Source organism: Salvia splendens, chromosome 1 (genome assembly GCF_004379255.2).
Source record: "Salvia splendens isolate huo1 chromosome 1, SspV2, whole genome shotgun sequence".
Classification (NCBI taxonomy): domain Eukaryota; kingdom Viridiplantae; phylum Streptophyta; class Magnoliopsida; order Lamiales; family Lamiaceae; genus Salvia; species Salvia splendens.
The window spans coordinates 34874501-34899923 of NC_056032.1; the positions used below are offsets into that span (position 1 = coordinate 34874501).

Below are 25423 nucleotides of genomic sequence, written 5' to 3' on the forward strand. Positions count from 1 at the left end.
CCGTTCATGGATTGGTAGATGCTCAGCGCGGCGGTGATGATGTCGACCTCGCTTCGGCCGCTCCCGGCATTCCGGGACTCCTGGATGAAATAGTCGTTGAACTTGCCAATTTCTTCGTTGGCTCGGCCGATGCAGTTGCGCACCATACTCTCGTTGCGCTCGATCGTTCCCGGCGGCCGGTTTGCATTGTGCCGGCTAGAGACGCGCAACCAAAAGTGATCGCCGGATTGGTTCGTTCCAACCACCGCATCTTCGGAGATTTCCAAGTACGCCTTGAACAATCTTTCCATCTCCGCCGGTGAGTACGGTGTGCGGACACCGGCGCGAGATGGAGGAGTCGGCATTTGGGAAGGGGCGCGAGGCCTAGGCTCCGGTGTCCACCCGTAGCGCCCTTCGGAGGCACCTTGGTCGTCGATTGGGTATGGACGGTAGCCACCCGTAACGCCCGAATCTTGGGTTTGAGGAGGGGCCGAATATTCCGTTTCCGGACTAGGAAACGGTTGTGAACCGAACCATTCGGGGTTCCAACCGTGGGAGCCCGAAGGGTTATCGTCTTGGCCGGACATAGTGAAGTTGTAGGGTATGAGAGAATGAAGATGAAAATGGATATGAGAGAATGGAGATGAGAATGGATATTGGAGAATGATGATGAGAGTTTGTGTAGTTTGATGTGAATTTTTGGGGTGAAATTGGGGGTCTTTATAGATGACAGTGTGTCTTTTTGGGGCCCCCCCTGCCCCCCCTTCCCCCGGTGTCCCCCCGGTTCTCCCCGGCATCTCTTTTTTTTGGGGCCGTGCCCTTTTTTTTTCTTTTTTATCGGTTTTTTAATAAACACATCGATTTTTTTAAAAACTAAAAATAAAAAAACGTTTAAATACAACGGCTACGCCGTTGACGAATGGGAGCGTGCCACGTGTGCGTCCGCTGGCACGAACGTGCTCGATACATCGAGTAGCGCCGTGCCAGCGGCGGGAGCGCAGCGGCGGCGGATGGCGTCCGTGCCAGCGGCGCGGACGGCGGTGGCAACGGACGCCACCGCTGCGCATGCTCTCATAATTGGTCTTAAACACACAGGGTTTATTTGATCTTTTACATGCATCGCCCCAACAAAATTACTACTACATAAATACTACTCCCGTCTCTTTATAAATACTACTCCCGTCTCTTTATAAAAAGAATGATAGTATAAATTTTAAGAATGATAGTAGTAATGGAATCACTTATTTTTTGTCTTGTTTGTTTGAAATGAAAGTTATCTCACTGTTTATATTTGATTCACAATGAATGAAAATAATGGAAAAATATAAACTATCATGTCTTTTATTTTTTTTTCTTCTTTAGATTGAGGGTACTCAAATTATTTGAACTAAAGAGAACTCGACTTTAGTTATAGTATAATATGAATTTAAGAATTGTTCAAGGACAGAATGTAATGAGATAGTCGTTCCCGGTTGGGCAAGTAAGTAAGCCGGTTTGATCATCGTAAGCATAGCTATAAGCCTCCGGGCATTGCGACTTGAATATCTGCGAGTAGCTTGTGGGCTTGCACGTTGCCGGACTGCTATACGCGCCGGTGCAGCAATACTGTGGCTGGTTGAGTGCAAGACACGCACTCTTGCACCCAACCACCCCGCCGTTCCCCCCTCTCACCGCCAGTTCATTGGGGCAGCCTTTGTTATTGATATCAACCGGGCAACTCGTGGGCGGGCAGTTTCCTCCGGCAGAGGCGACCGCTACTGGCAGATTGAATCCGTCAACAAGGCTCACGTCGTTGAAGTCTTTGCCTTGGTCCCCTGCTAGTGTGGATTCCACTAGGGTGGCAGGAGGAGTGCCACCGGCGCCATTGCATTCAATTTGGTCCGAGTTACAATCGGCGCTTTCGCAGGTGAATCGGCCAGAGTTGGAGCATTGGAACCGGGCCCAGATTCGACCGGACCATGGAGCTGGAATGGCGAGAGCTCTTGAAGCCTGTGGTGGTAGCTCGAACCCGGTTTGGGCTGGAGAACCGGCTCCGGTTAGAGCTGCCGGCCATATTGTGAATGGGCAATTGTTTCTCACGGTGAATATGGCCGAATCAACAACCCCTGCAACAATAATTCAATGTATATTTTGCGTTATGCACTTTTAGCTAAGAAATAAATAGAAATTGAGGATAAGGAGAAATAATGATTTACAGGAAAAACAACATATAGGTAGAAGAAGGGAAGTGATTATCTTATTTTCCATTAATTCAAACTAGTTGATTTGTTATTGAGTTTGAATGTAGTAATATGCTTCCTATATATACAACTCAACCTGATAAAAGCTGCATTCTCCAATCATATTATGTGAAGATCCTGCATTATATTTGCATCTGACATGCAATATCGTGTACTTAATATTCGACTTGATTACGTAATGAATATGCAAACACGCTATTCAGTCATGCCATAAATCATCAATAAAACCTTTTGGATTATTTTTATTATTAATTTGGAAATATTCGAAGCTTAGTGATTGAACTAGGAAGGGGACATATGATATAATGATACTCCCGTTGTCTGCCATTACATGTGAGTACTAATTTTTTTTGGATCCGTCACGGTTACCTCTTACTACAACTTTTAGTAATTGACCTCACATTACATTAACTTATTTTACATGTATTTTATTATAAAATTAACATACTAGAAAATATGAAACATTCCACCAACTTTTCCACCCACCTTTTCTACATTTTTTAAACTCACGGGTCAACTTGTGAATTAATGGCTGATGGAGGAAATATTTTAGACGCACGTGCTTTAATATGAAATATATAATATTAATTACTTAGTAAATAAAAGGCTTTAAATAAAAAAATAATAATGAAATTAATTATAATTGAAATTAAGAGCAACATAAATTTTTATTTTATGTTCCTATCAATTCAATATTTAAACAATCAGAAAGAATATTTTAGGCAAAACAATAGTAGTCTTGTAATATTACAAGAATATCACTGTTGATTCGGATCAACATTTCTCCTTTTACAGCACGATTTAGATAAATGGAAATTATAACATCGCCAATGTTCATTATATTACACTATATTTGACGCCGCATTATTCATTACTCTATTATTACGTGGCCATGTTAAAATAATGTGAAGAGGCTATTTGATCTCAATATTAATTAGTGGATCACTTGAAAATTAAGACGACGTGTCAAAAATGTGTTACTTGGTTTTTGTTTCATGAACTTGGCAATCAATTAATCACAATAGTGTCACTATATGGGGTAGTGGGGGTGAGCATATATTAGCCGTTGAATATTGAAATGAGGTACTAACATTTTATTACCAAAACAAGGTGGTTCTTACTTATCAAGTTGCATTTAGATAACAATGACTATAAATCAATCTGTTTGAGCTTCAGGATTAAAAGCATTATGTGTAAATGGAGTACTTTATAACATCAACATTTTTGTTATAATCAAGATGTGACAAAATACTGTCTGCAGCCCAAAAGATTGATGTAACAGAATGAAAAACCTAAGCAAATGGTGGTGACATATTCTAGTGCATGTACTCCGCTTTCTCTGCTAATGTAATATGTTTTGGTCACCCTCATTTTCCTATATATTAAGCAACTTTCTTGGTTATTCTTAATCCCTGTTATATTGCATTAGTACATAGATATATGCTGCTGGGACTAACTCATCGCAACTCGGCTATCAACTATACGGTTATGGAGGGAGCTGAACTGCGTAAAGGGCCTTGGCACGAGGAAGAAGACGACCAGCTAGCTGCTTCTGTTGCTGTTTTGGGTGATAAAAGATGGGATGCATTAGCCAAAGCATCGGGTATATATTCATTATCATAAATATGTTTACTTGTGATGGGGTACGGACTAAACAAGCCCAACAGCAGTGACGGCCCATCAGCCCAAAGCCCAAGGAAGAGTATGAGTCCGGCATTACCAAAGAGTTCGGCCTCAGCCTACAGCTCGGTAAAAGCCAACCAATCAAGCTCTGCTCTTAGGTCGGCATCAAGCTCTACTCTCAGATCGGCAACCAAAGCAGTTCGGTCTCAGTTTTCGACCGAACAAGGAGTTAGTGGACCCATGCAGGATTTCCACAACTTCCAACACACCCACTACCACGTGGCGTCAACTCAGGCCACGATCTTAGGCCATGACCTACACGACCTCCACGACCTAGAGTGATGATGTAAGCCACGATCTTAGTTCAATGTATAAATAGAACTTAGACCTGGTAGAAAGGGGTTAGAATCTCTCTAGAGAAATAATCATATAGCAAGTCTGTGTTGTAAGCTGTAATTGGCAGATCAAGCAATACAAACCTGCCCCCATTTCTCCCCGTGGACGTAGATTTACCTCAGTAAATCGAACCACGTAAAATTCTCTGTGTCGTAATTTATTTTTACGAGCATTCATCATCACCAAAAATTCGCCGACTCATCAACTTGCTAATTCAGAACAGATAATCAATTATTCATGCAGGGCTAAGGAGGAGTGGCAAAAGCTGCAGACTGCGGTGGATGAACTATCTCCGTCCCAATTTAAAGAATGGCAACATCTCTGTTGAGGAAGAGCGAATCATCATCGAACTTCACCAGAAATGGGGAAACAGGTGGTCGAAGATTGCCTGGAAGAACTGATAACGAGATAAAGAACTACTGGAGAAGTTACTCAAAGAAGAAAGCTCCACTAGTGGAGAAAGGTAAGCTGCAGTAACTTTATGTAGTTCCAATCATTGTGGACTCGGTTTGAGTGGATATATATGGTTGTGATACACAGAATATGGCAGCATGAGACCAGAATGTGCAACGAAAAGTCCAATGAAGAATGACTTATGTGATGCAATGAGATCACCTTATGAGGCCAGGTTGACGGAGTGGATGTCAAACTGGCCTACGGATGGCTCCTTCGACTGCAACATTTACAGTCCAGAATGGATCCCCGGAAACTGGGATATTTCTCTCTGGGGTGGAGAATGATATTTATGTAGTTATACAAAATGGATTTTATATATATGTACAATCTACTACTATAAACATATCAATCAACTAATGTAATCTCCTAAGCATTTCATGCTACCAATAATTCTTTTATATAAATACATTTCGGGTCTTTAACTCATCCCTACTCCAATTTCTGTCTTCTTCGACATCCTCTTCTTCGGCTCTCCGGCGAGTCTAAGGCCTATAGGAATAACCATAAGACAGACATATCAAGAAAATAAAAGTAAAAATTGTGGAGGGGCTTCAGTTCAGCCACTGTCATTGTCAACATCAATTGTCCAAATACAATTCCTCAACATTTACCATCAAATCCAATAATTTGTTCCATACCAAGATAGACATTATAAATTTTAACTGATGAAGCGTATAATATTAAGTACTTTAATTAATTAACCAAAATCATGCAAAAATTGTCATTTCCTAGCCACAGTGCAAGCGTGCTACTTTTGATCAATGTTCTGTTTCAAAAAAGTAGGAAATACTACATTGCTTAAAGTGCTAATTAGGATAACACTAGTAAGTGCACTAATTATGCATTGCAATATAGTATTAGGCTTATGTTATCGTTATAGGTCAAGGTGTTGATCGAGTATACAATTAACCCAGACGTACAAGAGATGATGTTTATCTTTTGGCAAACAATGGGAGACATCAGACCTTAGAGAAAAACGCGTTTCTAGGCGACTTGGCCTTTAAAATAACGCAAATGTACCCATTTTGTTATCAATTCCATTTTTGGGAAAAACGCCGATGAAGTTGGCGTGTTTATAAGTAAAAACGCCAGTGATATTGGCGTGTCTATACGCAAACACGCCAACATAGTTGGCGTTTTACAATGGCACCGTATCTTGCTCGTATTTTTAACCAAAATACTTAAATTTGAACACGCCAATCTTGATGGCGTCTTTACGATATAAAACGCCAAGGTCATTGGCGTGTTTAACGTAAAAAACGCCAACCTGATCGGCGTTTTTTGGTTGAACCATATTTCTCAGATCTCCCCCAAAATCGCAGACCCTAATCACATTTCCTCCCTCCCCAAAACGCGAAAAACCTTCCCAAAGCTGAAAAACGCGAAAACGCTTGCCTTGGTCGGGTCAACCCGGTGGTGAATTGAAGCGTGTAGATTTCTATTTTGGCTCATTTCTTCCAAATATTAGTACTCGCAATCGGTTAGTATAGCTAATTTTTAACTCATTCTTCCAAACATTAGTCTACCAATATCAATATTTGATGGATTATTATGATAGTATATATTGTAGTGTAATTTATATAATTATTTGATGGATTTTTATAGTATTATAAATTGTATTGTAATTAATAGAAATATTTTGACCAATTGTTATGGTATTATATGTTGTAGTATATCTAATTTTTTACCCATATTTGATAGGTTGTTATGATAGTATATATTGTAGTGTACTGTAAAGAAATATTTTTGACCAATATTTGTGTTTGACATTAATGCAGATAGTATGACGTGGTGTGTCCATTTATATTGGGGTGGAAATATAATTCCCAGAACAGTTATTTCATATGATCCTCCTTTTGCAAAAGGATTAATTATGTTGGATGAAAGTATTTCCTACGAAAAGCTTGTGGAAACAATTTGTGAAAGAATGGGGATAAACATATTTGAAAACAAACTTCAAATAGTATGGAAACGTCATATATTCTATGGATCTTCAATCACGTATATAGGTATTTTACTAGAAGAAGTATACATGCCACTAATGTTTAGTGAGAGTATGACTACAGGAGGTCAAATTGAATTGTATGTTGAGTATTCGTCAATTACTCAACAACATAGTCATCATCTCATGAGTAATGATGTTGGTACGTCTACGAGAGGCCGAGAACCATATGTCGCTGCAACACAAGATTTTGATGTTGGTACGTCAACGAGAGGCCAAGAACCATGCTTCGATACAACACAAGATTTTGATATTGGAGGCGTGCATTTAGGGGACAGTGACAACTGTGATGTGGTTGAGGACATAATTGGTCCTGATAAAGCCGACTTTCTTGATTCACAATCACCTTATGATTCTGAAGATGTCGATCCGGATAGTACAGATTCAGATGGTGCTTCGTCGGATGAGGACCAATTTGTTGCTCCAAGAACATCCATTCCGGTTGGAGAAACAGTGGTTGGAGAAACATCAATTGGAGGAAGAGCAGTACGAGAAAGAGTAGTTCCACAGTTCCCACGGCCTGGTATGAACTATTTTCGCACCTTACCAGGTCCATATGATAGTTTTGATCCAAAAAACTTTGAGTCTGATGATCTCAATGTGCATGATTGGAGTGAAAAAGATCCGAGCAATGTCGGTTTGCATACTAAATTTAAAACCAAATTGGAATTGAAGTCAACTGTGACTTTTTGGCATTTGGAAAAAATCCGACAATATACAGTTGTTGAAAGTAAAGGAAAGAGATGGCATGCAGTTTGTAAGTGGCCACAAGGAAATCCGAAAGATAAGTCCTTACCGCCATGTTTGTGGGAGTGCCGAGCAACATTGAGGAAGCATGATGAACACTGGCAAATTAGAGTGTTTAGCACTGCTCATCCTTGCATGGGGGATCGTAATTATAATGGGCACGCTAATCTTTCGTCGGGTATGATAGCGTTGAGTGTTCGACATCAGATAGAAAACGATCCTTGCTACAAGGTAAAAGCAATTGTGGCGGATATTGAAAATAGATTTCATGTGAAAGTTAGTTACAAGAAAGCATGGTATGCTCGGAGGACAGCTATTGAGCTTGTGTATGGTTCGTGGGCGTGGAATTTCAAAGTTTTACCAGGTTATTTGAATGAGTTGCAAAGACAAAATCCTGGCACAATTGTCGAATGGTTACATGATGAAAGATTAAGCAACGATATGAACAAGGTTTTCAAGTACGTATTTTGGGCTTTTGGTCCAGCTGTGGAGGCTTTTCAACTATGCAAACCAGTTTTAACCGTTGATGGAACTCATCTACGTGGACGATATCGAGGTAAAATTCTTATTGCCGTTGGATTTGATGCTAATAAGAAATGTTTGCCTATTGCATATGCCATTGTTGATGAGGAAACCATACAAAGTTGGAATTGGTTTATGGAACGTATTAGAATTCACGTAGCCAAGCATGAAATATGTGTAATATCTGATAGGCATGTGGGAATCATAGATGCAATGAATTCTCCCATATGGAAAGAAGAACCCAATGTGGGGCATCACAGATTTTGCTTGGTACATGTTAGAAAAAATGTTTTGCAGAATCACAAAGACATCATGGTAAAAAAACTTGTTTGGAAAATTGGTATTGCTACAAAGAAACGCAAGTTTAAGATCAGACGTCGTTTACTTCGAACCATCAACAACGAGGCTGTGCAGTACCTTGATGCCGTGGAGTTAGAAAAATGGAGTTTGGCGTATGACAAACACAAAAGATGGGGTGAGATGACCACTAATATGGTTGAATCTTACAACAATGTGTTGAGAGGCGCAAGACAACTCCCAATTAAAGCTTGCATTGATCTGATATTTTGGAGGACAATAGAATGGTTTAATGAGCGGTCAATTGCATCAACACAGTGTGCCACACCACTTACCCCGTGGGCCCATGAAAGGTGTGCAAAAATGATGTAAAAGGTCAATTACATAATGTGAGAGTCCCAAACACAATTGCAGGGCTTTACGTGGTTCGAACAAAGCGTCGAATTGGTGGAAAGGGCGGTAATAAGTGGAAGGTAAAGTACTTGGAGTCGAACTGCAAATGTCAAAAGTGGCAGATGTGGAGACTTCCATGTTCACATGCAGCGGCAGTTGCGCGGTTTAGAAACGAGCCCATGCTGTCGCTTGTTGATAACGTATACCGCACAAGTGTTTGGGTACACCAATATTCTACGGTGTTCAATCCAATCAGACACCAAGATTATTGGGCTGTGCCTGAATGGACTTTGCAATGTTCACGAGCCCAGTTAATGCCTAAAAGTCGAGGTCGATATCGTACTACTAGGATTCCTAATCAGATGGATGTTCGTGAAGCTGACCAGCCACGCGCCCGACGCCGATGTAAACATTGCCGTCAACCAGGGCACGACAGACGCAACTGCCCGAATGCTTCTTCAAGGATGGATACTCAGTTGGTAGATGATGCCGCTGACGATTTTATGCATCCACCTCCATCAAGATCTGCAGTTCGAGGTCGTCATTCTATCAGCCACACTGATGATGCCGATCACGATTTTATGCCTCCACCTCCACCAAGATCTGCAGTTCGAGGTCGGCATTCTGTCAGCCACACTGGTGGTACAGGCGACGACATTGGGCTCAGTGATATCCCACATTCTCCACCTAGGTCTTCTGTGCGAGACGATTTTTTCGGGGTTGATTTAGAGAATGTCGTTGTGCAAGATACTCCTCCGTCTAGACTCTCCACCGCCAGAATCGGGAAGGGTATCCGTAGCTTCTTTACCCGGAGAAGGCGAGACAATTGAATGTGTAACAACTATTTAGTTGAATTGAACATTGTTCTGTTTATAATTGTAGCTATTTACTGAATTGAACATTGTAACGTTTTACTCGTCCAAATTATCCGAAGCCAAGGTAAAAATTGGCAAAATATTGCGCAAGGTAAAAACGCCAATAATATTGGCGTCTTTTAAAACACGCCAACGACAGTGGCGTGTTTATGCAGAATGTCCGCTTCACCGAAGGAAAAATTGGCAAAATTTTTCCCAAGGTAAAAACGCCATCTTCGTTGGCGTTTTCCACTAAACACGCCAATAATATTGGCATTTTTTAAAACACGCCAACGACAGTGGCGTGTTTATGCAGAATGTCCACTACGACGTAGGGAATTTTGGCCAAATTTTCCCCAAGTTAAAAACGCCAATTGGAGTGCCGTTTTTTTCAAAATCTTAGCGCCTCGAAAAGGCCAACTGGGAATGGCGTGTTTGTTCCTATCGTCGACCAATAAGTAATATAAAGAGTTCAAAATATCAATATGAATACGTGTAAAAAGAGGATTTATCAAATTACTAATATAACGAGTTCAAATCAATGAAAAACCACCAATATCAATAGAAAGTATCAAATTAGTTTAATCATCTCGCCGTTTCCGCATAAACAAACCCCGTATCCCCTTCCCAATCTTGGATGTAGATCTAGGGATCCTTGAGGGAGGAGTATCTTGAACAACAGCGTTCTCTAGATCCACCCCAAAAAAGTCATCTTGCACAGACGACCGCGGTGGAGAAGTGGGGACATCACTGAGGCCAATATCTTCTCCGGTACCACCGGTGTGACTGACAGAATGACGGCCTCGAACTGCAGATCTAGGTGGAGGTGGTTCCACAAAATCATCATCGGAGCGGTGTACGGGCTGAGATGACGACTCTCCGCAGGCGGTTTTCTTTTTGGTTCGTCGTTTTGCCTTTTGCCTTACGGGTACGTCCACGTCCATTGCAGAGCGCTGCGAAGGACGGTAGTCCATCCGCTCAGCCTCCCCGGATATCCGCAGTCCTTCTTCAATCATCCTCGAAATGGTTCCCAAAGCCGGATGTTCTGTCGTATCTTGGCCACTTAGAAAGTGGCGCACGTTGTGAAGTGTCTCCACCTACAATTATCAAAGTTAAATACATATCATAATATGAATTTAAATAATTAACTAGGGTTTGGTTAAGTATGAATAATTTACCGCGAATCTATGAGAAGATGCCGTTTCGTGGAAGCCCTGTTCAGAATGGACGCCGGGTTTGGTTAAATAAACCACATATATTCTTCGGTTGCAACAGGCTCATCACTGTACTCCAGATCAGTCCACACCAAAAAGTGCCTGTTGTCCCACTCCTGTATATAATTGGCGTGCCAATCAACCCAATTTCGACCAGCTTTTCCACGACGATCCTGTTTCGCAAAATCAGTACCGTGGAACTGGGGGAGTTGCGGGATATACGGTTGGACAATCCCAAATTGGCGCAACACTCGGTGCGGCAGGTGTGGCTCAGCCAGATTCCAGCAAATAAGCGTTGTTATCGACATCCATACAGGACGACCGGCATCACAACTTTCCGGCAACTGCCGTTGGAGATAAGGCATCCAAATAAACTACATGTAACACAAATTTCAAATTAATTTCAATAAAAAACAACAAACAAAAAACAATTTATAAGTATATGAAGTACCTGGTTGGCATGCATCATGGAAAACTGATCTCGGAAATTTTCAATACAATGTCCGGGTGCTTTTACATATGACGCCGGACCATTCCATCTACAAAATGTAAATTATGAGCGAATAACACGAAGATTGATGAACATAAAGCTTAAAAAATGAATTAGTGAACAACATACGCGCTTGCACATGGTAGATAGTCTGTATGCACGGGATCTAGCATCCTCGGTCTAATATTTGGGATTCTCTCCCAAGCCCACAGCTGTAATAGAGTTAAGGCTCCCCCGACATCCGTCCTCTTAGCAACGGCAGCTTCACACAAATTGTGGTACAAGCAAGCAAGCGTCGCACCACCCCAGCTATAGGTAGAACACCGTTCTATATCCATGAAAAATTGCAGGTAGAAGAACGGAATTTTATTTCCGGTGGCATTCGGGATCATCAGACCACCAAGTAATAGCAGACAGTAGATACGAGCCCGCTGAGCATATATGTTGTGTTCGTGCTCATCATTCAGCTCAATCCTCAATTGACGAGATAAGCTTGTCTGCTTAAAAGTCATTTCCTTCAGCTCGGATGCGTCTGGTATGAATCCTAGAAAATCCAAACACCTGTCCTGCCAATATCCCGGTTGTGTCGGGGGGATGTAACCCGTCACAGCCTCTCCATCAACTTTCAGGCCCCATAAAACCTCCACGTCTTCCAATGTTACAGTCGCTTCACCGACTGGGAAGTGAAACGTGTGAGTCTCTGGCCTCCAACGTTCAATCAAAGCGGTGATCAGATGGTGGTCAATTTCCTTTGGCTGACCACACCTCAATAAACCGCCGAACCCCATCTGGTCCACTAGTGCCAAAACACGGTGATGTATGGGAACACTCCAAATTATTCCTTCATATCGTCGGCAGCGTACGTATTCGGATGGAACTCCTGCCCATTTGTTATTAGAGACGTGTTGTCTCTGAAGATATAGTACAGAAGGATCCGCAGGACCACACGCAAGCCGACGAGCAGAAGTCGAAGATGATGCCATAATTTACCTACACAGCATTCAATAATTACATACAATTTAATCCAATTTCACAAAATGGAACACCAAAATCAAATAATTCACAATACACAAATTCACCTAGACAACATTTTACATCCAAAATCATAACACAATTCATCTACACAAAATTGACAATTTCAATTACAAATTTGTCCAACCTAACAATTTCAATTTGTCCAATTTCAATTTGACAAACCTAACAATATAAACAAATTTAACAATTCAAACTAATCAACATACATCAACCAAAACCCACATAAACCAAAACAATTTGCCCAATTTTTTAGCTATAACAACCCTAGGGTTTAGGTTTATAATCAATTTTATACACAAATTCACTTAAACCCAAACAATCCAACATAATAATCAACAATAATGTCATTCAACCAATCCAAAATGCATAATATTTCAACTCAATTCACAACTCATTACAATATTTCAACTAATAATGTAAAAGATAAGCATACTAACCGAAGAAAATATATGAATCTGGGGAAGAATAGCACCGATTGATGAATGGAGGGCGAAATCACGGAGAGGAGGGCGAATTCGCGGAGATTGGCGCTGCTTGGAGAAAAATCGCATAGTGTGGTGTGGCTGTGATGTTTTCGCGATTTGGGGGTGGATGCTGCTATATCAGCCTGTTAAAACACGCCACTCAAATTGGCGTTTTTTGGTTAAACACGCCGATGTTATTGGCGTCTTTTCTTTTAAACACGCCGATGTCATTGGCGTGTTCTATATACTACACGCCAACACCAATGGCGTGTTTTAACGTAATGATCATTGGAAAGAATACGCTCAAAATACGGAACAAGTATAAAACGCCAACTATGTTGGCGTGTTTGCGTATAGACACGCCAATATCACTGGCGTTTTTACTTATAAACACGCCAATTTCATCGGCGTTTTTCCCATAAATGGAATTGTTAACAAAATGGGTACATTTGCGTTATTTTAAAGGCCAAGTCGTCTATAAACGCGATTTTCTCTCAGACCTTACAATATCCAACTAGTCATATATTTTTCATGACTTTAAAGAAAGAATACCCAAACCTACTCGTTTTTCTTTCTAACAACTGCAACCAAATTATTTCATTTCACCACACCCTTTAAGTACAAGGCGTGCAAGTACGCCAAAATAATTAAATAAATTGCAAATTTTTGGCTGTTCTTGGTATCTAGCCTACTTTGCAAATGCTTCCTAACTTTGACAACTTTTGTTAATAGAGTAGAATATAACGAGTAAATAAAATATTAAGCTGAATTTAGTTTTGGGATAATGATCACTACTTAGTTTTTGTTTTTCTGACTCATTTAAAAGTAGTAAAAGGGTTGTGGCCTAAAGATGATGTTTTGTGAAGAGTAATGAAGTTCCAATGTTTCTGATAAGTAGGGAGGAAAACCACATTTTTGGATTCGTCCCAATCATTTGATGCTTAGAAACAAAATGAGTGATAAGGCTGTTAGAAAAGTTTTGAGAATAGAATGAGCAGAGCAAGGCATCCAGCTCCCGGAATATTCATCTTAGTCCTCGAATATGCCCGAATTGGCATCTAGATCACCTCCAGAAGTACTGTTTCCGGCTGTCCACTTGCCCATATTGTTGCGCCTGGTCATGCAAATAGCAACAAATGAATAATTTGAGCTATTCATGAAGATATCACTATATCAATATACGCAATTAGCAGCAGGCAAGTCCTCAAATTAGTGGGTAGCTGAAATTAGTTTAAACAAAAAGGGTAAAGGAGAGAGAGAAGGGACCTGGAGCCGAGCACACCAGCATTGAAAGTGATCTGGTCAATATATGCGGCAGATTTGGGTTCTATACTGTATGCCTTCTCATACTTGACTCCACACCCTGCCCTGAAGCCACAAAGTAGGCACCATTCGCCATTATATCACCTTCACTTCTCCAATTCCACCCCCTCCAATCTCCCTCCGCTGTATCCACGCGCTTCGTCACCTGCAAAAAAACGTTACACCTTGTCCCGTGCACAGCAAAGCAAAAAAAACAATGCAGCTATGTACGTGAGTTGGCCTAGTAGCAGTGTGGTAATGTCTGGGGCCAAAAGGTTTCGGGTTTGAGTCCAATATTTAAATTTATGTTCATTTGCCTATAAAAAAAACACTACACACCTCCTTAGCATTCCGATCATAGGGGGCGATGTAACGATTCCCCTGGCTGTTAATGGTGGGATTCCCACTGCCCCAAATGGCATACATCTCCCACCTCGTGAAATCATTATTGACAACATGAATGTAGCCTCTCCTGCACCGCTGCATCCTCTGTATCAACTTCTTCCCAAAGTGGTTGAAAGCGATGGTCACCTGCATCCCGGAGTCAGGCAAGTAGTCATCGCTGTGGCCAAGCAGCATCACCTCGTTATGGTGATGATGCGAGAAGTGGTTGTTCGAAATGGTGACCCCCGTGGACCCCATCACCACGTCGATCAGCCCGTCCTTGCAGTGCGACATCGAGCAGTGGTCGATCCAGATGTCCCTGGCCCCGAACACCGAGATCCCGTCGCCGTCGGACTTGCCGGGCCAGCCGTAGTGCGTGGGGCTGGAGCGTATGTTGGTCTCCCCAGACTGGTAGCCGTGGTGGATGTGGACGTTGTGGATGATGACGTTGCTGATGTACTGGAGGGTGAGGCATCCGCCGCCGATGATGTGGAACGCTGGCGCCGCGCCCGTCGAGGGTCTTGTAGGAGTTGAAGATGAGCTCCTCGGAGAGCTGGATCAGCATGTTGGACGCGAACACGGTCCACAGGGGCTCCGTCTGGATCACGGCGTAGCAGAGCGTGCCCGGACGAGGGGTCACGGGGTCGTGGTCGGACGAATCCGTCACCACGTAGTAGCGCCCGCCCTTACTGCCCGAACCCGATGCCACATTCGGCCAGGCGCTGCCGGTTCAGCTGCCAGTTGGGGTCGCAACGCCAGCAGTCGTAGATAGGGTTGCCCGTCATACATGACGACCCCGCTATTAGGAATCGACTGCCAAGCTTGAACACAACATATAAGCTAAGCAAGCCATATTTAGATAAATGTAAAAAACACAGTATCGTGTTGCAATTGTCAGAAAACTTGTATCTGCCATTAATGATGCATCAGCCCTTTTTATACACATACAAGGAAGTTACAACTACATATATGATTCTATCCTACACCACAACTGAGACCACGTTCTCCACTTGCTGCACATTCAAGACGTGTGTTCAGTTTGTCCACACAAATCAGTTTATCCATCGTGGCTTTGATTGATGGTTTTGGATTGCATAACTTCTCCTGACTTTGTGCTTCATCTCTCAAATCAGTTGATATTCCAACACTTCCCCTCAATTCGATCGAGGATAAGGGACACACATTGAGCTTATTCCTCAGCCTCGAGAAGAATTGGTATCCAAGCGGCTTTGTGAAGATCCGCAATTTGATCACCGGTTGGAACATGTCGCTGATCCACTTGCTTTGCCGCAACCTTGTCTCGAACAAAATGGATGTCTAATTCGATGTGTTTTGTACGAGCATGTAGGACAGGGTTGCTGGCCAAAGCAATCGTACTTAGGTTATCAACCCAAATGACTGGAACCACTTTCGGTGCAAGCTTCAACTCACCAAGAATATTCTGCATCCCACTAACTTCGGAGGTGACTTGAGCTAGACTCCTATATTCGGCCTCCGTGCTCGAGCGAGACACTACAGATTGCTTTTTTAGAGAACCAAGAAATGAGATTAGCTCCATAGTAGGTGCAATATCCAAAAACCGATCTTCTATCATCGGGGTCAGACGCCCAATCTGAATCTGAGAATGCCGAGATGTTGTTGCCTGTCTTCATGACGTGTATTCAATAATCTAAGGACCCGGCCAAGTATCTCACAATTCTCTTCACCGCCTTCCAGTGTGTGTCGAGTGGGCAAGCCATAAATTGGCTCACTTTGTTAACACAATAAGCTATCTCAGGCCTGGTAATTGTGGCATATTGAAGCGCACCGACAACACTTCAGTAAAGAGTTCCATTAACAGTAGGATTACCATCTTCCTTGGACAACTTCAAATTAGAAATCATAGGTGTGGGAGAGCCATTTGCTTCCTGCATACCAAGCTTGACAAGAAGCTCTTTAATATAGGTTTTTTGATTGAGGTGGATTCCTTTAGCAGTATGAGTGACCTCAATGCCAAGGAAGTGTCTCACTTTCTCTAATCCTTTAGAGAGGAGTGCTCACTGAGAAGCTTGATAACTTGACAGACACCAGATGGAGAGCTGCCCGTAATAAGCATGTCGTCGACATAAATAAGAAGATAGATGGTCTCAGATTTTCTGATTCGGTAGAAAAGAGAGGTGTCTGCCTTGGATTGAGAGAATCCCAATGAGAGGAGCACAGCTTGAACCATGTAAAACCAGGCCCTCGAAGCCTGCTTCAAACCATAAATGGCTTTATTTAATTTGCAAACCAAGTGAGGAGATCCTTGCTCGAAACCAGGCGGTTGGCGCATATAGATCTCTTCCGGTAAATTTCCATGCAAAAAAGCATTATTTACATCCAAATGAGTAACACACCAGTTAGAGGAGATAGCAATGCTCAAAATAAGTCTGATTGTGGTAGGCTTAACCACCGGACTGAAGGTTTCAGTAAAATCAAAACTTGCTTGTTGTGAAAAACCTTGAGCAACTAAACGTGCTTTGTGTCTAGCTATCAATCCATCAGCATCCTTTTTTAGTTTGAAAATCCAAGTGCAGCCCACTAGATTCTTGCCTGGAGGTAATGTGGTTAAGATCCATGTCTTATTTTTTAGAAGGGCTAAGAATTCTTCTTCCATAGCCTTCTTCCACACCGGCACCAAGAGAGCAGCATGGTAAGATCGAGGGACAACGAGAGAGAGCTCCAATGTCGAAGACGTAGTATGGAGATAGAGTTTGGGCCTGAAGGTGCCAGCCTTTCCCCTTGTGACCATACAATGAGTGGGAGCTGTAGGAGGAGCGGAAGATGACGAAGCAGTATTTGAGAGAGTGGGATCAGGAGAAGGATAAGTGTAATTTGTGAGAGGGAGATCATTAGATACAGGAGTATGAGGAGTGGTCTGAATGTTTGGAGATGGTGATAAAGTGGGACCAGTAGGTGAAGTAGAGGTAGGAGCTGATGTAGCTGTTGTTGAAATGAGAGGAAATGTAGGAGCTGATGTAGCTGTGGGTGATATTATAGGAGGAGCAGGGGTTGATGTATGAGTGGGTGAAATGATAGGAGAAACAAAGAAATTAGAATTGGAGCTATTTAGTGGAGAACGGAATGTATGAGGGGATTTGTTGTGAGGGAAAGATGACTCATCAAAAATAACATCTCTAGAAATAATAGTCTTACCATTCGAGAGAAGTGCCTTATAGCCTTTGTAAAGGGAGCTATATCCGAGAAATGTGGCAGCATCTGAACGAAATTGGAGCTTGTTTTTATTATATGGTCTGACATGGGGATAACAGAGACATCCAAACACCCGAAGCTGATGATAGTCCGGTTTGCAGCGATACAACTTTTCAAAAGGTGAAGAATAAAGTATAGGTTTGGCAGGAATCCTGTTGATGAGAAAACAAGCTGTGGTGAAGGCATCATCCCAAAATGACGAGGGCAAAGATGACTGAGCTAGCAAGGCTAAACCCATTTCGACAATATGTCGATGTTTGCGTTCAGCCAAACCGTTTTGCTGCGGAGTATATGGGCATGAAACTTTATGCTGGATGCCATTTTCCTGCAAAAAACTTGTAAGACCTTGACATTCCCCTCCCTAATCACTTTGAAAAGCTTTAATCGAACAATTCAATTGATTCTCAACCAAGGATTTAAAATTTTTGAAAGCAGTAAGGACATCTCCCTTAGATTTCAACAGATAAAGCCAAGTATATCTACTATATTGGTCAACAAAGGTAACATAATAAGAGAAGCCATGATAAGGTTCCTTGTGAGGGAATCCTTCCATGTGCCCAAGAAACACCCAAACTCGTGTTTGATTCCAATTGTTTTGTGTTTTCAAAGATAAAGTAAAGATAAAGAGCCTAGCCTCAAAAACTAAACTCAAAATGGTTTTGGATGGAGAGAAAGAAGGTGAGAAGAAAGTGTAAAAAAGGAGGAATCCTCTTTGAGGACCTATGACCTCCCACAAGAAGATGCGGGCAACCCTAGGCTACTTTCACCCAAAGCAAATACTCCATTGGCTTCACATTCATGACTACACAACCACAAATGCATACCTATACTTGATTTAGCCAAATGAACATAAAACAAGCAACCTACAATGTAGGAATTTGGATAGAAATCTCACATGGGAGATGCTCTCAAAGGAGTCTTCATAATAACATTCATCAAAAGTCTCCAAATAAATGTCTCACAAATGGTATTTATAGCTAGGGTTGGAAACCCAAGAAAATGGCCCAAAATAAGTGAAAAATTGGCAAAAACAGTGCCGACGCCCGATCGGGCGTTTAGAAAACGGCAAATCGCCCGACCGGGCGAATTTTCTACCTAAATTCTTAAAATCGGACACAAACGCCCGACCGGGCGTTTTGCATAAGGGAAAACGCCCTCCCGCGCGTTTTGTTCTGCATGGCGCGGCTTTCTTCAAACGACCATATCTCTCTCATCCGAACTCCGTTCGAGGCGTGAAACATACTCACGCGACCCTCTTTCGAAGACGAAGACATCGGTTGCCTTGGAAGAGAATTTGGACGTCATTTGATTTGTCAGATCACTGCTTGAATCAGACCCCAGCTATATCTTAGCTCCTTGTCATGGCCTTTTCATCGTTCTTGGACCCCAATCTACCCAAGGCTCATGGAGTACGAGTGACTCTTGAGGCTCGGAACTTGTGGTCGTATCATCCTATCCTTCTTTGGAAGGATTTGTCCTCAAATCCGAGCGTTCTTCTTTCCTATCATCCTTGGGAGGCCATCATTGGACCCCAATCAACCCACGACTCACGTCTTCGGAGTGACTCTTGATGCCCGGCATACGTGGTCATATCATCCTCCTCTCCTTGAAAAGGATTTGTCCTCAAATCTCGCCCGCGCGTACCTACAAGAGTGAACATGAACCAATCAAGTATCATGATACGATAAAAGGGATTAAGACCACCACAACATCCAAAATATGGTATCACACCAATAAGGTGGGTATAATCATGCACAAAACCAAACGGCAAACTAACATATTCATGCTTCATCAAATTCAAGACCATGTAACAAGAAGTATGAGAACATAATTCATGAATTCTTTCATGTCCAAAGCACAACCATATGAAGAAAAGTCTTTAGCAAGGTTTCCATGAATTATTACCACTCCATTGATTGGGTTAATTGATGCATAATAGAAACCAAGCATAAGCCAATTCATCACATTCTCAATTCCCTTGTCGTGGATGATTCTAACATGCATAGCAATATGATCAAATGAACCAATCTCATTCAAGAATATATAGCATCTATTCCGCTTACCAATCGACAAATGTAGGTTTTCATGCAAATAGACATTCTCAATAGCTAACATGTGACCAAGGATATTAGAACACTTCAAATAGCGATCACCATAACAAAATACATCAAGCTCATCAAGATATCCTTCATGCCAATACTCAAATAATTTCAAAATATCGGCACTAGATGTGGGTGCACATAAGCCTTTACATTCTTTAACAATGAAATCCCAAACAAGACCACTAGAAACAAAGTCTTTAATAAAAGGACCATAAAACATCCCAATTACGTTGAAAGGCTTGATTGACATGCAATAAAAACAACTAACATGCCAAAACACACATACCCCAATCACTTTGTTTCTATTTGGCTCAATCATCCCTACACTATCTATGCCCAAATTCTTGAATATCTTTACAAAAGATTTGACATTCACATTAGGGATAAAGGTACACAAGAAAGGGTATTCATATTGTGCATAGTCGAATATCACCAAGAAAAACCTAAGCACAAAATCTCTAACCTCAAGATCATACAAGGGAAGACCATCAATAATCATTAACACATCATTCTTGCTCAAATAAGGAATACTCTTCCTCAAATTGACAAACTTTTGTCCAACACATAAAGTAGGTTCATGACAATTCACATCAAGCTTGCAAGAAGATATGTCAATCAACAAACCAATTTTATCAAAAAGGATTTCACTCAATTGCCCCAACAATCTCAAAGCATGAACACAAATATGAAAACGATACATTGTTATGCCATTAATCACAACACAATCTACAAGAGACATATGAGTGGAAAAATCCTTCACAAAACGGCCATAGAACACTCCAATCCCATTGAAGGGTCTAACCACCTTGCATTGAAAACATAGCCCACACCAAGTTCTAAAGTCACTATCCATGTCACTTCTCTTCGTCCTACTATTCTCATCTACATACTCATGAAGCTCAAAGTTACCAACAAATGAAAGCTTAAGCATCTTGGCACGAAAGGAAGTCACTCCAACATTCAAGGTAGATTTCACAAGAGAGTAGTCATGTCTATCAATGCTAGTATTTAACCCAAAAGGATCAACATGTGAGGCAAAAATGAATTTATCCTCCAAAGATTCAAGCTCATGAGCCCACTTTTTACACAAATCATCATTAACAAATCTATCAACACAAAGGGACTTCTCTAATGTAATCACACTCAAAGAATCATCACAAGTAGATAAAGATAGTGCACTTGAACCTTGGGCAAGGAGTTCATCCACTTGCCCTCGTTCCTCTTGATCCTTTTCCGGGGGCATAGTTTCCAAGCCATGTGCAACTTGATACTTTACTTCCATGTCTTCAACTTTACTCACTACAAAGTCATCAACACAAGAAGACATACAAGTGGTGTTAGTGGATAAAAACTTATTTTCCTCACCAAGGGCAAGAGGCAAAGGTTCATTAGGTGCCCACCCAAGGTTGGCCTTAGAATCTAACAAACACCCTTTACTCACTTGTGCTTGTGGTTTTTCTCTCATTTGATATTTTTCTTTTCTCTCACCCCAACCACTCTCTCTTGACTTTTGCACCTCACACTCTTGTCTTTTATCACGCTCTCTTGGCTTTTTAGACTCACTTTCACTCTCAAGCATTTTTTCTCTCTCTCGGTTCTCTCTTCTATCACTTTGGATTAAAATCGATGAAGATGAGGCATCCAGACACAAACCATGAGGCACCTTCGGGGTATGGAAAGAAGAGGATGTGCCCTTACAACTGAATGAGGTGAATGTTTGGTTTACGTCCCCACCACCATGTCGATCAAAAGGACCAATCCGTACACTACATGGAACTTCTCTTTCAATTTCCCTCTCAAGCCCCGGAATTCTACAAAACTCTCCATTTTTGCTTCTACGAGGAGGCTCTTCATAACGCCTTGAGACTCGTTCCCTTCTAATCCCTCTATTAGTTACATTATCATGCCCCCTTGACACATAATCACCTCTACCATGCCTCTCTCGACTATATCCTCCATAGCACTTATAATCTTGATGAGGTCATTCTTCATATTCCAACTCTTGCTCTCCTCGACCCCAATTATCACAAGCTATCCTCCTTTCACTCCTCAATGAGTTAAGTTGCCAATCACAGACCTTAGTGTAAACATCCATAAAGGTGTACCTACACAAATAACAAACAATACACTAGGAGCTAGTCCAAGTGTGGTTAGCAAAAACACAACTCACCCACACAACAAGAAGAGATTTTAGTAAGAGCTCACTTCCCAAATGATAATCCCACCCCCAATTCACTCACCAATGTCACTCGGAACAAGGCTTAGAATATAGTGAGGGCTAGGTTCACTCACTCTCAATATCCAACTTCCAAAATGCAAGTGCTCAGACAAATCAATCAAGGTATACACATAGGCAATATAACCAAGCTAGTAAAGCCAATCAAGCATGTGAAAGTAAGGTTCAATGCCTAAGGAAGCTAACAAACAAACTTAGTTGAGCTGAAAATTTATGTAACTCTTGGCTGATCTTTAGGAAATTTTTTTGATATGGCTACCCAACCCCAAAATTGATGAAACTTAGTAGATAACAAGATTAAAGGGTTTAGAATGAGGGGAAAATATCCCCAATATAGCAGGTTTTCGAGAAGACCCTCGATTTTACGTTTTCCCCAAATCTGTCAAACTATGGAACAAAACAGGGCAACAACTTCACACATTAATTTGACCTATCAAATGACGGAATTTTTGGCTGAGATTTTTCAGGAAAATAGTTCATATCTCAAGGTTCATGCACACCAAAAATCAGCTCAATCCTACAACAATTGACCAATAAACAAGCAAAGGCTAAAACAAAAGAAATAAGAAAAAACAAGGAAAAGGAAATTTCATAGAGGTTTAAAATCAAACACTTGGTAGGCACCTAGGCTCTAGATACCAAATGATAAGGTTCCTTGTAAGGGAATCCTTCCATGTGCCCAAGAAACACCCAAACTCGTGTTTGATTCCAATTTTTTTGTGTTTTCAAAGATAAAGTAAAGATAAAGAGCCTAGCCTAAAAAACTAGGCTCAAAATGGATTTTGATGGAGAGAAAAGAAGGTGAGAAGAAAGTGTAAAGAAGGAGGAATCCTCTTTGAGGACCTATGACCTCCCACAAGAAGATGTGGGCAACCCTAGGCTACTTTCACCCAAAGCAAATACTCCATTGGCTCCACATTCATGACTACACAACCATAAATGCATACCTATACTTGATTTAGCCAAATGAACATAAAACAAGCAACCTACAATGTAGGAATTTGGATAGAAATCTCACATGGGAGATGCTCTCAAAGGAGTCTTCATAATAACATTCATCAAAAGTCTCCAAATAAATATCTCACAAATGGTATTTATAGCTAGGGTTGGAAACCCAAGAAAATGACCCAAAATAAGTGAAAAATTGGCAAAAACAGTGCCGACGCTCGACCGGGCGTTTAGAAAACGGCAAATCGCCCGACCGGGCGAATTTTCTGCCTAAATTCTTAAAATCGGACACAAACGCCCGACCGGGCGTTTTGCATAAGGGAAAACGCCCGCCCGCGCGTTTTGTTCTGCATGGCGCGGCTTTCTTCAAACGGCCATATCTCTCTCATCCGAACTCCGTTCGAGGCGTGAAACATACTCACGCGACCCTCTTTCGAAGTCGAAGACATCGGTTGCCTTGGAATAGAATTTGGACATCATTTGATTTGTCAGATCACTGCTTGAATCAGACCCCAACTATATCTTAGCTCCTTGTCATGGCCTTTTCATCGTTCTTGGACCCCAATCTACCCAAGGCTCATGGAGTACGAGTGACTCTTGAGGCTCGGAACTTGTGGTCGTATCATCCTATCCTTCTTTGGAAGGATTTGTCCTCAAATCCGAGCGTTCTTCTTTCCTATCATCCTTGGGAGGCCATCATTGGACCCCAATCAACCCACGGCTCACGTTTTCGGAGTGACTCTTGATGCCCGGCATACGTGGTCATATCAAGCCATTTCTAGATAGAAGAGGGGCAGGACCCCAAACATCACTATGAATGAGTTGAAGCAGTGCAATGTATTGAGTGTGAGAAGGAGAGCAGGGTAATTTGTGACTCTTGGCAATGCAACAAGGATGACACAATAAACTGGATTTTGTAGCATTGAAAGAAATATTACAAGTATGTAAGGCTTTTTCAACAGCTTGAAAATTACAATGGCCTAGTCTTTTATGCCAAAGATCTAAATCTAACTTAACACTAGAAGAAGAAGCTATATTAGCAGGTGCTCCTAGAATGACTGTACAAGCAGCTGGAAAAGAAATGCCTTTGCCTTGTGGAAAAACAGGAACATGAGATGGCTTCTTTGGCTTATAAAGATGGAAATGGTAGAGATCTTGTCTAAGTGTGCCCTCGAGGATGACAACCTTGGTGGTTTGATCCTTCACAAGACAAACATTTGGGTGAAACTCAAAATAGACATCATTATCTTTGGTAAATTGAGCAACACTAAGAAGATTTTTAGTGATGTAAGGAACACAGAGCAAGTTTTTCATGACAATAGTTCTAGAATTTGGATTTGTAGAGGATAGAAAAACAGATTGACCAATATGAGAGATATCAATACCTTGACCATTACCAAGTTGAAGGGAGGTACCTCCACTGTATTCAGCACTTGTGTTTAGGTTGGAGAGATCATTTGATATGTGATTTGTAGCACCCGAATCTGGATACCAAGAGATGGAGGTGCTTCTATCATAGTACTCAGAGGTTGGATTACTGATGATGTGGTGAGCTGGAGCAGCTCTATGATGCACAATATTAGCAGAAGGTGATGCTGGGAAAAAGTTGGATTGTTGAAGCTGCTGTTGAGGTTTTCTCTGCTGCCCAGTAGGTGAGAAACCTTGCTCAAACCTATGCCAGCAACGGTCAGCTCCATGCCCGGGCTTTTGGCAGAGTTGACATACAAGTCTAGCTCCCGGGAATCTACCTCCTCGACCTCCTCTTCCTCTAGAATTTCTTCCTCTGAAACCTCCTCGACCATGTTGTTGATTTCCTCTGTTTGACTGAGATTGGCCATCGAATCTATGTCCTGTAGTCTGCATAACATTCGCAATTGGTTGTGTACCATCAGTATTTATGTTGGATCCCTTGGATGAATCCAACCTAGACTCAAAGCTCAACAATAAAGCTGCTACATCTTGAACACTCTAGACATCGCCTCTTGAGGTGATCGTCACCATGACCGAATCGTATTCAGATCAAAGTCCCGCCAGAATGTGGAGAATGTGGTCTTCATTCGAGACCTTACATTCGGCTGATCCCAAAAGATCACAGTAGGTCTTGACTTTGTTGAGATATTCTTGCATTGAGAGGGACTCCTTCTTGAGGGTCTGCAATCGCAGTTTATACTGCATTATCTTAGCTTTTGATTGGCTAGAGTAATTAGTCTCTAGTGCCTTCCATATCTTATGACTGGAATCAAGTCCTACAACCATCACCATGGTGCTCTCAGAGAGGGAAGATTGTAGCCAGACAAAGAGAAGTTGATCTTGACGATGCCAAGCTGCATATGCCAGATTTGGTTGCGCTTCTTCAGTTTCTTCGTCGAGCAGATAGCGCGGAGGAACATGATCTCCTTCAATGAGGTACTCCTCTAAACCGTAGCCACGAACAGTGGCAAGCACTTGTTGTTTCCACATAAGAAAATTTGCATCTGATAGTTTAATAGACACTGGATGATTTTGAGG

The 25423-nt window shown here is 41.7% G+C and overlaps 2 protein-coding genes, 1 long non-coding RNA gene and 2 pseudogenes across 3 annotated transcripts; 1 reads left to right on the forward strand and 4 right to left on the reverse strand.

Moving 5' to 3' along the window:
• Positions 1-1377: 1377 nt before the first annotated feature.
• Positions 1378-2311, reverse strand: LOC121779038 (thaumatin-like protein 1). Its single transcript, XM_042176413.1, has 2 exons — positions 2296-2311; positions 1378-2084 (listed from the first exon to the last, which is right to left on the reverse strand). The coding sequence occupies exons 1-2, from the start codon at positions 2309-2311 to the stop codon at positions 1417-1419; spliced, it is 684 nt and encodes a 227-aa protein (XP_042032347.1). The 3' UTR covers positions 1378-1416.
• A 1396-nt stretch (positions 2312-3707) lies between these two features.
• Positions 3708-4978, forward strand: LOC121804996 (annotated as a pseudogene).
• Positions 4979-9995: 5017 nt separating this feature from the next.
• On the reverse strand, positions 9996-10731 carry LOC121804840. Its single transcript, XM_042204540.1, has 2 exons — positions 10688-10731; positions 9996-10606 (listed from the first exon to the last, which is right to left on the reverse strand). The coding sequence occupies exon 2, from the start codon at positions 10523-10525 to the stop codon at positions 10091-10093; it is 435 nt and encodes a 144-aa protein (XP_042060474.1). The 5' UTR covers positions 10526-10606; positions 10688-10731; the 3' UTR covers positions 9996-10090.
• A 218-nt stretch (positions 10732-10949) lies between these two features.
• LOC121805404 lies at positions 10950-11375 on the reverse strand. Its single transcript, XR_006051475.1, has 3 exons — positions 11343-11375; positions 11175-11262; positions 10950-11097 (listed from the first exon to the last, which is right to left on the reverse strand). It is a non-coding gene; the product is annotated as an uncharacterized LOC121805404 (long non-coding RNA).
• A 2053-nt stretch (positions 11376-13428) lies between these two features.
• LOC121803651 lies at positions 13429-15345 on the reverse strand (annotated as a pseudogene).
• Between the last annotated feature and the right edge of the window lie 10078 nt (positions 15346-25423).